Source organism: Lutjanus erythropterus, chromosome 6, assembly GCF_056507025.1.
Source record: "Lutjanus erythropterus isolate fLutEry1 chromosome 6, fLutEry1.hap2, whole genome shotgun sequence".
Classification (NCBI taxonomy): Eukaryota; Metazoa; Chordata; class Actinopteri; order Lutjaniformes; family Lutjanidae; genus Lutjanus; species Lutjanus erythropterus.
The window spans coordinates 20,043,597-20,057,485 of NC_139322.1; the positions used below are offsets into that span (position 1 = coordinate 20,043,597).

Sequence of the window (13,889 nt, forward strand, 5' to 3'; positions counted from 1 at the left end):
TTGTTTTTTCTAATTCTTCCTCAAATAAAAGGAATGCGAAAATCAATACAGACACAATCAATAAAAAACACAGAGCCCTCTTTCAAAGACATATTTTTGACATAAAACAGAAGTCTGTTTTTTATATTCTCATAACTAGGGCTGTGATTATTTTCATTATTGAGTAGTCTGCCAATTATTTTATTCAGTCAATAAAATGTCAAAACTTTGTGAATGCACAAAATCTAAATCTAAGTCTTCAGACTGTTTCTTTTGTCCAACAAACTTTTAAAAACACAAATACTCTTCATTTACTGTCATAAATGACAAAGAAAAGCAGCAAATCCTCACATATAAATCCTGTCATTGCCTTGGACCGAGATTCTGGCTTTGAACTGGAGCTGGTGTCTGGGCACAGCACAGTGTCTGCCCACTGCTTCTAATACTACAAAAGCCAGGTCAAAGCTGTATTTCATTAAATATGTTGTACAATTTACCTTATTTAAGAAGCTGGAACCAAATGTTTGACATTTTTTATCAAAAAATGACTGAAACAATTAGTTGATTACCAAAACAGTTGGCCACTGATTCTCTTACGCTTTTTTCCTGATAGGTAAGGTCAGTCTCTATTATGAGAAACACTCATGTCCAGTAAAAACCCTTCAAAAAAGGTTTCAGTCTCAGCAGATACCAGACAGTGAAGGCCTCAGTCAGTGTCCAACAGAAAATCGATGCTGTCAGGTGGCAGCGCCCAGTCTCCCTTACTCAGCAGGTAGTGCAGGTGAGCAGCAGTGGCCTTTTCCCTCTGGCAGGTTCGCCAGTAGCGCAGCATAGCAAACACCCGCTCCACATGGATCGAATGGTCCTCTTCAATCTGTTCCAGCTTCACAGAGGGGATCACAAGGGCCGATCTGCCGATCTCCCTCCAAGATTTACCAATGGTACGAGCCACAGTCATCAGCTGCTTCTCTTTCACTAATGGAGAGCCTGTGCAATGAGACAGACAATAGGTAAAGGAGGTGATGGTCTCCACAATGTTTTAAGAGAAATAGCTTTGAGTGTAGCGTGACCCACCTTTGTTGCAGATCTGTTTGGATGGGATGACGTCTTGTAAATCAGGGGCTGTTTGTCTCTTTCTTGATGTTTTTTTGTTGCCTTGTTAACAGAGAAAACTTTTATATTTACAGAGAAATGATCATCATACTGAGCAGACTATGTTTGTATGATGCACTGGCTCCAAATGAAATGTGTGATAATACTAGTACATGAAACCCAGGGAAGCCAATCACACTCGTGGTATTAAGGCTATTCAAAATCCAAACAATCGCGCAAAAAACACTGCTAGACGAAGGGCCAGAAAAAACTTTGCTAACTCCACACCTGAGAAGCCAAGGGCTCAACTCCACATCTGATCAGCCAGACACCATCCTGATCGGGGACTCAATAATGTAACATTCCGGGTTTTATTATGTTTCCTGTTTTGTTTTTTAACACTACCTCTTGTGTCTTTTCAGTTTCCTGTGTTTTCCTGCCCCTCATCAACTGCACCTGAGGCCACTCACTCACCTGCCCCTGATTACCCTCCTGGCCATCCCTGTGCATTTATACCCCCACCAGCTCCACATGTCTCTGCCAGATTGTCTCTATTGTCTGTGAAGCTGCTTGGTGTGGTTATAGGCCTCATGTTTCCATTTGGACTTCGCCTATTTATTGGATTATAGTTTTGTGCCTATTTTTCCCTGTCTGTTTTTGTTTGCCTTTTTGGACTCCCTGTGTTTGCCTTTTTTTGGACTTAAGTAAAGACAGTGATTTTCATTTGAACCTCACTCTGCCTCCTGTGTGTTCTCTGCACCTGAGTCTCACTTCCCAGAGCTGTTACAAATAACCAAGCACGTCTGTCAGGGAGCTAACAGAGCTGTTGCCAGTGATCCTCTCTACACACCCAAGTAACATGAGGATCATTATCCATGCTGGGTCTTTTGACATTCTACAAAGGAAAACCGGCTCTGAGATCCTAAAAAAAAAGACTTTTCCCTGCTCCTGGAGAAACTGACCGATTGTCAGTCACAAAATGTGTTCATTTCTGGCCCCATTCCAACTCTGGGAAGGAATCGAGTCTTTCACCAGACTCCTTGCTCTGAATACATGGTTGACATCGGCGTGCTTCACTCATGGGATAAAGTTTATTGACAATTTTAACATCTTTTAGAACTGTAGTGACCGCTTTCAGCGTGATGGGATTCATCCAAACATCACTGGATCCAGACTACTCGGGGTCAACCTACGTCATGCTCTTGGAATGCCAAACCAAAACAAGAATGGACAGATAAGAGCCAAGGACAAGTACGAGGCACAGAGACAGACAGCCTGCATCTCTCCTCCTTCACCTGACCCTTTGCTCCACATCACCCAAGGCATTCAGAGGATGTCCCTGTCCCAGTCAGGGTTCCAACAACCCCCCTCCTGCCCTCCGCCACAGAGCCAGCGTCAACCCTCCCCACCACCACCACCGCAACCACCATGGAGCCAGAGTCAACCTTCCCCTCCTCCACCACGCTCACCAATCAAGGACTTAGTTAAATCTGCCACGCTGAAGCTCAGTCAAATTGACGAACTCTTAAATAGCAGCCCCAGACCCCATCACTCAGCTGCTTGTCAGAGAGACCCCATGCCGCTTCCTTAAATATACCGGCAATCTTAAATAGCCGGTGGCATGGTCAAACACATCTTGAAATTGAAAAAGTATCAGCCAGAGGCATCTCCAAGGTCTGTCATTCCTGTTTTGACCAGCATCAGGAAAAACAATGTGTATTCAAAACGCACAGCTACGTTATCTAATCTGACTCCAGTTATGCGTCAGCCACAGACTGTATCAGACAACAGCATTAGTACACTAAACTTTGCCTTATTAAATATCAGGTCTCTGGCTGGCAAGTCACTATTAATTAATGATTTTATTATCAACAAAAACCTTGATTTTATGTTTTTAACTGAAACTTGGTTAAATGAAAACAATAGTGCGGCAGTTCTTATTGAATCAGTCCCCCCCAAACTTCCATTTTATCAGCTCTATCAGCTTAGACAACTTAGGAAAGGAGGTGGAGTAGCCACTTTATTCAAGGATGTTTACCAGTGCAGTATTAGTAACCATTTACAGGCCACCAAAATATAGTGCACACTTTGTTGATGACTTTGTATACTGTTGTTGTGTGTATTGATTTTAACTGTGTTGTTCTAGTGGGTGATTTTAATATTCATATTGATAATCCCATAGATGGCAGTGCAAAAGAACTTTTCTACATCCTGGACAACTTTGGACTTTCCCAGCATGTAACTGATCCAACACACAATAAGGGACATATTTTAGATCTAATTATTTCCAAAGGGCTCAACATTTCTGAGGTTGTGGTGACTGATGTTGCCTTTTCTGATCATTACTGTGTTTTCTTTAAAATGGCCATCTCAGCTGACATGCAGTAAAATTACAACAGAGGTAATCAGAAAACGCTATATCAACGAAAACACCTGTACACTATTCACCCAGGATTTCACACCCACACCAGCTCTGCCCTCAGTCCCTGTCTGTCACAGTTCTGCCCAGTTTCCCTTCACCTGTTCTCCATTCCCCCAGTTTCCCTCCTGTCCCTCTGCCCCAGTAAAATTCCACTCTCCCTGCCTCTGCTCCACTTTACCTGCCAGCCACTCCCACCTCATCAGCTCAACTCCACTCACCTGCTGGCACAGCTGCAGCTCATCCACCATCAGCCCTGCTTATAAGCCTCTCCTGCACTCTGACTCTTTGCCAGACTGTTCTTCAGTATACCCCTGCAAGACTCTCCAGCCCTTTTCCTGGATTGTTTTTCTAATTGTCTTCCCTGCCCGTCTGACTCTCCTGCCTCGCCTGGTTCCTGGATACTCACCACAGCCTTCTGTTCCTGACCGTGAGATCTGTCTCTACGTTCTTTGTTTTGCCTGCCTGTCCCTGTGGCTGCTGGTGAGTCCACCTGTCACTACGTGTCCACCTGGTTCCAACTTCCCTGCTGCTCATCCCCAATCTGCTCTGTTGCTTCATCGGCCTGCTCTTCTGTTCCTTGCCTTGTCGACCTCGTCTCCTGCAGGCGCCTCTCTGTCACTCCTGCTGGCAGTGTTACGGAACTGTATGGGTCTGAAGGTTCGCGTTCTCCCCCTCGGTTCCACGTTCGGGCTCGGCTCGGCCCAATCCCCGGGCCTGAGACCCAGGGACTTTGTGTGGGCCCCAAGCCTGAGGAGCGAATTGTGTTCTGTGTTTCCTCGTCTGCTTGTGTTCCTGTTTGCTCGTGTGCTTCATTAAATTTCTTTGCCCACTATCCCAGTTTCTAGTGTGCTGCTTTTGGGTCCTAATACACCCGTCACAGTACAGTCTGGCCAGAATGGACCCAGCGCACACCTCCCGAGAGCAGAACTGTATCAACAGAATGGAAAATCTTTTCCAGCAGCATGCTGCTTTAATGGCCACCCAGAAGCAAACATATTCAGCGCTAACTGCCCGGGCTCAACAGATAAGCATGGTCTTGGCCCAGGTTTCGTCTCAGCTCTTAGGCCCCCTGCCAGCTCCAGATCAGGCTAGCTGTTGGCCTGCTAGCCCCCTGTCAGCTCCATCTCCAGAAACTGCTAGCTGTGTGCCTGCTTGTCTCCTGCCAGCTCCAGTTAAGGCTAGCCTTCGGCCTGCTAGCCCCCTGTCAGCTCCATCTCCAGGAACGGCTAGCTGTGTGCCTGTTACTCTCCTGCCAGCTCCTGAAAGAGCTAGTCTACAGCCTGCCATCCTCCTGTCAGCTGCATCTCCTGTCCCCGTGGGGCCTACACCTCAGCCAGTCAGTGACCTGCCTGATCCAGCCCCTGAGTTATTGCCTGGGAGGCCTCCCAGACACGGGCGTGGCGGTCGCCGGCGTCATGCCTCTCAGTTGCCCAGCGTTCCCGAGCCTCAGCTGCCCAGCGTTCCCGAGCCTCAGCTGCCCAGCGTTCCCGAGCCTCAGCTGCCCAGCGTTCCCGAGCCTCAGCTGCCCAGCGTTCCCGAGCCGCAGCTGCCCAGCTTTCCTGGGCCTCCGCTGTCCTGCGGCCCGGCCTTCATCTCTCCTGTCCCGGCTGGGCCTCAGCCACCTCCTGTCCCGGTGGGGCCGTCGCCATCATCACCTCCTGTCCTGGTGGGGCCTCCGCCACCATCTCGTGTTCCGATGGGGTCGCCGCCATCATCTCCTCGTGTTCCGATGGGGTCGCCGCAGCCTTCCCCTGTTCCAGCTGGGTTGCCGCCATAATCTCCTCGTGTTCCGATGGGGTCGCCGCCATCATCTCCTCGTGTTCCGGTGGGGCTGCAGCCATCTCCTGCTCTGGCTGGGCCCTTGCCGCCACAGCTGCCATCGCCGATTCCTGCTCCGGCTGGGCCGCCGCCGCAGCCTCCACCGCAGCCGTCTCCAGTTCCTGCTCCGGCTGGGCCGCAGCCGTCTCTAGTTTCTGCTCCTGCTCTGGTTGGGCCGCCGCCGCAGCCGTCGCCTCCAGTTCCCGCTCCTGCTCTGGCTGGGCCGCCGCCGCAGCCGTCGCCTCCAGTTCCCGCTCCTGCTCTGGCTGGGCCGCCGCCGCAGCCGTCGCCTCCAGTTCCTGCTCTGGCTGGGCTGCCGCCGCAGCCTCCTCTGCAGTCTTCGCCAGTCCCTGCTCCTGCTGCGGCTGGGCCGCCGCCGCCACTGCCGCAGCCGCCACCTCCACCTCACCCCCTCCTGCTCCGGCTGAGCCATCGCCACAGCCATCACCAGTTCCTGTTCCGGCTGGGCCGCTGCCACCTTCGCCAGTTCCTACTTCGCCTGCGCCATTGCCAGCTCCTGCTCCTGCTCCTGCTCCTTCCCCGGCTGGGCCGTCGCCGTCGCCAGCTCCTGCTCCTGCTCCTGCTCCTGCCCCGGCTGAGTCGTCGCCGTCGGCAGCTCCTGCGCCAGCTCCTGCTCCTGCCCCGGCTGGGTCGTCGCCGTCGCCAGCTCCTGCTCCTGCTCCTTCCCCAGCTGGGTCGTCGCCGTCGCCAGCTCCTGCTCCTGCCCCGGCTGGGTCGTCACTGTCGCCAGCTCCTGCTCCTGCCCCGGCTGGGTCGTCACTGTCGCCAGCTCCTGCTCCTGCCCCGGCTGGGTCGTCGCCGTCGCCGTCGCCAGCTCCTGCTCCTGCCCCGGCTGGGTCGTCGCCGTCGCCGTCGCCAGCTCCTGCTCCTGCCCCGGCTGGGTCGTCGCCAGCTCCTGCTCCTGCTCCAGTTGGGCCATCCTCGCCATCATTGCTCCTGCTGGGCCCCTGGCGCTGCAGCCTCCTCCAGTCCCTGACCGGGCCACAATCACCTCCTGCCCATCCTCACCCAGATCTGCACTGTTCCCCTGGACTTGCTCCAGGCTGTCCACCTGAAGTCTCCAGCTCTGTCTCTGCTCTGCCCTCGGGCCACCCGCCTGAGGTCTCTTCTTTGCCCACTATCCCAGTTTCTAGTGTGCTGCTTTTGGGTCCTAATACACCCGTCACACTGTCAATGATCTGGTTCATAGTTTCAGCTCTAAAGCTATGAATATTATGGACACTATCGCTCCTATGAAGGCATGCAATAACTACTTTTCTTACAGACAAGATTTTAAAGATAAGACAGACACTCCAACACAGTGGCTATTCCACCTCTTTCAATGTTTTTATTTTAATGCATTTTCAAGTTCTGTAAAGCACCTTGAATTGCCTTGTGTATGAATGGTGCTATATAAATAAAATTACCTTGCCTTGCCTTGCCTTACCTGGAGTGAGTGTGTTGACTTGCAGATCCTTCATAAAGTGAAGCATCGGGAAGGTTTCCTGTAGGGCCTGGTCCTTCAGTAGCTCCAGCAGACCCTGTGCTGCTTCAGGCCCTCTCTGGAGGATATGATCCAGCAGGTCTGTCACCTTCTCACTGGGAATACGGCAGGATTTCACCTGCTGGTAGCCATGAAGAGACAGCAGACAGTGAGAGTCTGCATGCTGCAGGATGAAGTCGGCATCAGCGCTTAAAATTTCTATAAGTTTGGCCTTCTGGCTTCTGAGGAGCTGGACTTCTGCTGCTGGTTCCTCAGCCATATCTGAAGGTCACTTAAATCAGCTCCTGAGGACATAAAATGAACAAATTTGAAATAACTGCAAAAATAAATACTGAATAAATTCTGTCAGTTCAATAAAACTCTGTTTCTTGAGTCCTCAGTTCAGTTATTTTCCATTTAGATTCTCACAACGAGGTCATGGTGTACTTCTTTACAAAATGAAACATTAACTGTCTTTGATTACACTGTACTATTGATAGGTGATAAGAGATTAGACATAATAACATTCTCACATTTATTTGAAGTAACATCCCAAGGTCACAGTAGCAAGTCCCTCCAGTTATTTGTTAATGACTAATACGTAATAAGTAATACACTACAAGATCATTAAAGCGATCAAAGATTAAGTAAAGGTATTTAAAATTTGCAGCTAATTACTGTATAACTAAAAAACACAACTTTTTTAAACATATCTTGCAGCCCTAACCTTGATGATGGGTGGGACATTGGTACAGTGGTTAAGACATTCGCTTGACATTTGTTTGAATCAAAGTTCTCTATGTATGTTCTCTACGTGCTTGTGTGGGTTTCTGGGTGGCTCTGCCCCACCCCTCAGCATCAAAAACATGTACGCTGGGTCAACTCTCCACTCAGAACCCCATCTACACGTTATATTACATTACATCTGGAGCTGATGCCCAGGCACTGCTGGCACTGCATACAGCAGCTGCCCACTGCAGCAAGAAGAGTTAAATATAGACACTGAATCTCACTGTCCGTTGTCCTCTATATGACTGTATATCTGACAGCAAAGTTGACCTTCACCTACACAGTATGTGGCTACAGCAGATGGGAAGACTTGACTATCAGGCTGTTTACTAACGCTGACTGTATCAGAAGGCTCCGCTCAGTATCTTTGGTCATGAGGAAGTGCAAGTGTGAAATTAACAGCGTAAACCATTACCGATTTCAGTAACATTTTATATCGAGGTGCTTGTAGTAACAGTTAGTTAATAGGTAATAAGGCCCTTATAAGATGGTTATTAATGTTAATGTTTTAATAAGCCTATATAAGTGTTAATAATAGCATATTAAACTTTTACTAAGCTTTTTTGTGGCTTTATTATGATTTTGACACACTTTATTATGAATTTATTGGCAGTTCTTAACAGAAAAAAATCACAGATAACTGTTAACACTGCATAATAAAGGATAATTTAACTTAATTAAGCACTGTTCACACTTTAGAGCCAGCATACCCCAAAATCCATAGTTAACTGTTAATAAGTGGATAATAAAGTATTAATTAACCTTAGTGAGCATGGTTAGCACTTCATGAACTGCTTGGGAATGTTAATGAAAGCCTCATGAGTTTCGTATAATTGTTTATGACAGCATTGCAAACACATTTGTTTAGATCAACTAACTTACTTTTTATATAATTGTTAATTTTTTGTTAAGCTTTTGTTGTTGCTTTATTAAGACTTCTGCTTACTTCATTATGCATTTATTAACTGCTAATTACGCATTTTGGGGGTACCGGATCTAAACTGTTAAAAACTTAAGACGGCTTATAAATGTCTTATAATCTAACAATAAACATATTTATTTTACTAGTATTAACTCATATAAAACATATAATATATTGATGTTAATAAACATAAGGGCCTAATTACCTATAAGCTAACACTATTCCATGAGACCTACAGGTGTGCATTATTAGTCCAGTGCAGGTTAACAATATCTGACTGTACGTTTGTTCAAGAGCTGAGATAAGAACAATACTCTGAAGACGAATTTAATTCAAAACAATACGGCTTTATGTTGGTTATTTTAAAACAATATGTTTTACACTTTGAAACTACATGCAGCACCAGCATTTACGTGTTTACGTCTGAAGACATCATCTGCTGTCCTCCAGCTGCTCTCTCTCTCTCACACACACACACACACTGAGTGATCAGCACTTTTACCAAACAAACATGTTCTCCCATAAGACTCTTACCATTTACTGTAACAACTGCAGTAAAAGACACAAACACGGTGAAACGAAGACAGCTTTTCGCAGACAGACGGAACACATTTCCTCTGTTTACATGAATGCTCCCGCTGCTTTCTTCTTCGCTACAGCGTCACTCGTTCACACCAGGTTTGTGTTTGTGCGTGCTTCCACCCAGTGGAGGGATGTGCAAACTGCTGCAGTCTGCCGCCGCTCTGAGGGTTTGGTGACATCTGGTGGAAGTGATTACACACCGCACTCAGTGGTGAGAAAAATCCTAATAACTCAATGTTCAAAATAATATGAGACTTCACTGATCTCAGAAGGGAAATTCACATGTTACAGCAGCACAGACACAGCCTGTTTAAGACTTATTAAAATTATTATTCATGTTAAATAGTTTATAAATGCGAAATAAATGCAGACTGAGTTAACAGGCCTTCTCAGTGGTTTTATTTCCTCTCATCAGAAAAATCAAACCTATGCCATAAGTGAGACTAAACAAACACATTTTGATAAAACAATATAGGCATTTTAACTGCTTTATTAAAAACTGCACTACCGGTATAGATCTTAAATTTGCAGAATTCCTTTCATAGTCTTTTACGTGTTTGGTGATCCAAATAAAATATCCAGTGATCCATCTGTGGGTCACGACCCAGTCTACCTCAGACTATTTGAGAAGACGTGCACAAATAATTGTGCAAAATACATCCACCAGTGCAACTTGGCAGCCATGATGAGTGAACTATATACTATAAATGTATAAGTATAGATATGAATAATATGTACAATATGTAGAATAATATGATATTTATGATATATATAATATGCTATATAGAATAGTGCAATACTATTTAGTATATATAATAGAAATCAAAGAGAGTATTATGATATAGAATATAATACAATGATATAAATGTACTTTAATGGATATAGTCAAGGAAATCTTTATACTTGAGAGGGTGATTTTCTATTTGAGAGCTAGAGGAGCAACCTTCATCAGGAAATGGGAGAAATGGACTGTCTACATTACAGCGGAAGACGACACAATTGTCCTGTGATTTCCTAATGGACATCTGACATGATAGATTATGATTATTTAACTGGTGCAACCCCACACTGTGTTCTTTGTTTTTGCTGTTCTTCCTTTTTTCCTTTTCGTATTTAATGCAGAAAAAAATCATAATATAAGATAAATATGTATCTAAATGAAAGTATTTGTCTGTCTGTAATGCTGTTTCACCAAAATGAACTCAAATTCCTACACAGTCACTGTGTTGTTATTCATTTAAACTGTTAAACTGTTAAACTAAACGTCTTCTCCGCCTGGGCACTCCTCCTCAAAACAAGATGCTCAAACATTCATGTTGCTGATGCAGAGAACTGTGTTGTTGTTCGTACTGCGGAAGTGGAATGCTGCAAACATGGAAATAAATATTTGATTGTTTTGTTTGAGCAGGAAAAGACTTGCTGCATGAATACCAAACAGAAGATATGTGTGTATGTGTGTGCGTGTGAGAGGCAACGTGGATGCTGCAGGATATACGCAGTACATGTGAGTTGAGTGTATCATTTCAGAGGAAAGACCTCTGACTGTTACCGGACAACAATTATCAGCATCCAGCGGTCACACATCTGCTTAGCCTGTTTACTCAGCTTCAGCTCTGGGAAATGACAAATCAATATCTTATTCCTGGACAGATATTTGCTTTGTGTGAGAGGAAAAGCCTCTCGAGCCCATTTCATCCACACACAGTATACACACACTGAGTCACTGTGTGTATTAGCTGTCTGAATAAATCCAGTTTTCTCTCTGCCCACATTGGAAGGAAAGAGGAGAGAGAAAACCATCATTTATTCTTATTATTTATTCTCACAACCCAGGTGAGTCTGCTGTGTAACAATGCACAATTCATCCACCATTATGTACCTCTAAAGATTTTATTATGCTATAAATCTACATTATGTTCAGACTTGATCTTGAGAAGATGCGTTGTGAAGACTTAGCTGAAATGCAGTGATCTACTGATCTCTGAAAATATATACATGTTGACACTCTGGGTGGCTTTCAACTGAAAACGCTGGATAATAATGTGCACTTAGTCATCTCACATTATATCACTGCAGCACAAGTGGAACACAGTCTCTGTGGAATATGAAAATGAACTTTCTTTGCCGCTGATCGAGCACGATCCCACTCATACCCTTGTGCTTTTCAGGCCCCATCGCACTCTCTGTCAAGTGGTAAACTCCATTTGTACTTGCATGCTAGTGCTGGATGGTATAATAGCTCGGACGCTCCACAGTGCTGATAGAGAATAATGCACTTTCCTTATGAGCGGCTCTGGCTCCACTCTACAGACCTCTGCACCTGGAAAATTGGGATTTTCTCGATGAGGGTGTGTGTATGTGTGTGTGTTTATTTATGCATGTATACAATTCAAGAGTGAGCCAGCGCAGCAGCTTATCCCCCTCCATGCCTTTACAGATAAATTAGATTTACATGTAAAGTAACAGACAAGGGAAATCGCTCTTACTGACAGTCTTTAGCGCTCTGAACCCAGAGGGGACAACAAAGAGTTGGGTCTGCATTTGAATGGATCAAATATGCTTTGGATGCACTTTAACAATAGATGAGTAGACGTTTATGTGTTTACAAAAACACACACATGCACATAAACAGAGCTCCTTCACAAGCTCTGGTAAATTCCTTGATAAAAGAGACCTGATGCTTCCTTTGAATAAGCATCCACTTCACAAATACAAAACTCCTTTGTTACATTGCCTGGAAACTTAGGCTGCATTTACACCGCCGGCATTTGTGATTCAGATCTGTTTTTTTCATGACTGTGTGAACAGCACATGTCATATGGGGTCTGGTCTTTTCAAATCTGTTTTGGGCAACTTCAGCATTGTTCAGACTGCTAGCCCAGATTATTTTTTTGGCATATCCAGTTTGTATCCTGATTGATTTTAGAAAGTCTGGACAGCAAACAACCACATGAAATGCAATTTTCACAAATTGGAGCTGAGCAAAATTTAGAGGTGATTTGAAATGCGATTCCAATTGGATTTCTAAGGATACATCTCATCATGACCACTCTGGACACTCAAATCGGATTTCAAAGTGTCGTTTGCATCATGTTACACTTGATGCATGTGATGCACAATAACAACATCAAAGACACAGTTATGGACTTTTGTGGAGACAAATGTTAGTGAAAAAGTATCTTGACATCCAAAAATTTTGGATAGAATCTGTTAGTGTGAATCCATTCACGTCATGATAACACAACTCCTGGCTCTGAACTCCATACTGAAGTAGCAGCCATTCCTCCATGGAAAAGCCATTATTAGAAATTTTCCTCTCTGACGTTTGAACTGCCACACAACATGCAGATTACTCTACACTGAGGAATGGTTAATAAAAAAAATGTGGCTCTGTTTTTCCTCACCCATGTCCTGGATATTATCTGCTCACAGATTTGCTGGCTTCCACTGCATTTCAACTTAAATGAATTCTTATTCATGACTAGTTCACACTGGCTTCTGATACTGGCCACATTTTGAAAATGATGTGGGCAGCCAAAAAAAAAAAAAAAAAAAGACACAGTAACAAATATACGCAACTGTATAAAAATGTATAAAATACAGGTACCCTAAAATAGACTTGACTTGAGGCCACCTTTGCAATGATTCTGCATAAAAGCTGCACTCTCAGAAGTAGTATTACCTTATGAAACAAGTTGCACTTTTGTATAAATAGACTCTTGTATAAGAGCAGCATTGATTTTTTTTTCCTATAGAATGTGCAGTTTGTATATTTGCTGTAGCTCACCACGGTTCAGTCGGGCCTGGGCTGCACTACAGGGGCCTTTGAGACATGACCCCTTCCTCTCAGGGTGGCTGCAGCTGCAGCGAGGGGACATCCATGCATTTGAGTGACTGTGACATGTCTGTTTGTTTAACATGCATTATATATGAAGGACCAGAGTGAGAAAGGAAAGAGCATTGGAGCAGGGCAACAGAACAGAGAAATGGCACTGAGGAGACAGACACTGGGAAGATGGTGTGAGAGAGAGGGCACAGGAAAGCAGCTGTTCACAGTAGAGTGGATACATAGTGTGGATGGAGAGCTTCAGTTTCCCGCAAAATGAGGCCAGATATAGTATTATGAGGAGGAATAGGAGCAAAGTGCAGAGAAGTATAAAAGTAGAAAAAGAGATTTCAGTAAGGCTCAACTCAGAGCAGCTAAGTAATGCCATCTGAGATGATATTATCCTTACTTTTAGGGAAAAAGACATGTGTAATATGGTCTAACATCAGGACGGCCATTCATTATCATTCAGCATGTCATATACATTCTCTCAGATCAAATATATATGAAGATGCTGTTGTTCATTATGGAAAGAAGACAGTTTGTGGAGGACTTATAGCTTGAGCCTGTGATGTAATTGAGGGGTCCATTAACGCTGATAGAAGTGTAAATAATTTAAGTGTGCGTGCGTGTGTGTGCTCCTGAGCACCCCTACTTTAGAGAGGACTCTGAAGAGCGAAAAACACAAAGGCATTTCCCTTCCTTTAAGTCTAATGAATGGAAAAGACAGTGAGTCTGACTGACAGAGCAGACACATTTTCAGACTGCATTAAAGCCACAGAGGAGCTGCTGGAGAAAACTGGAGGAGTGCAGGAGAAAGAGAGACCACGTTTGTGTGTGAGTGTGTGTGTGTGTGTGTGTGTGTGTGTGTGTGTGTGTGTGTGTGTGTGTGTGTGTGTGTGTGTGTGTGTGTGTTTGTGTGTATGTTTTGGTGTAAGATCATCATGATTGAAATAACTGGACCCAGGGAGAGGCA

General features: G+C 44.9%; 1 protein-coding gene across 1 annotated transcript; it reads right to left on the reverse strand.

Annotated features, from left to right (window-relative positions):
• Position 1: 1 nt before the first annotated feature.
• Positions 2 to 9,180, reverse strand: LOC146325204 (uncharacterized). Its single transcript, XM_084721078.1, has 4 exons — positions 9,040 to 9,180; positions 6,759 to 7,099; positions 1,054 to 1,134; positions 2 to 966 (listed from the first exon to the last, which is right to left on the reverse strand). Exons 2-4 carry the CDS (start codon positions 7,072 to 7,074, stop codon positions 686 to 688), a joined length of 678 nt encoding a protein of 225 aa, XP_084577204.1. The 5' UTR covers positions 7,075 to 7,099; positions 9,040 to 9,180; the 3' UTR covers positions 2 to 685.
• Positions 9,181 to 13,889: the final 4,709 nt, after the last annotated feature.

What these genes read in the sequence shown, in the direction of transcription:
- LOC146325204 (XM_084721078.1), bottom strand. Translation starts at nt 7,074, where the DNA reads ATGGCTGAGGAACCAGCAGCAGAAGTCCAGCTCCTCAGAAGCCAGAAG. An exon ending in AGTCAACACACTCACTCCAG is followed by an intron (nt 1,135 to 6,758) that starts GTAAGGCAAGGC and finishes TCTGTTAACAAG; the next exon opens with GCAACAAAAAAACATCAAGA. An exon ending in CAAACAGATCTGCAACAAAG is followed by an intron (nt 967 to 1,053) that starts GTGGGTCACGCT and finishes CTCATTGCACAG; the next exon opens with GCTCTCCATTAGTGAAAGAG.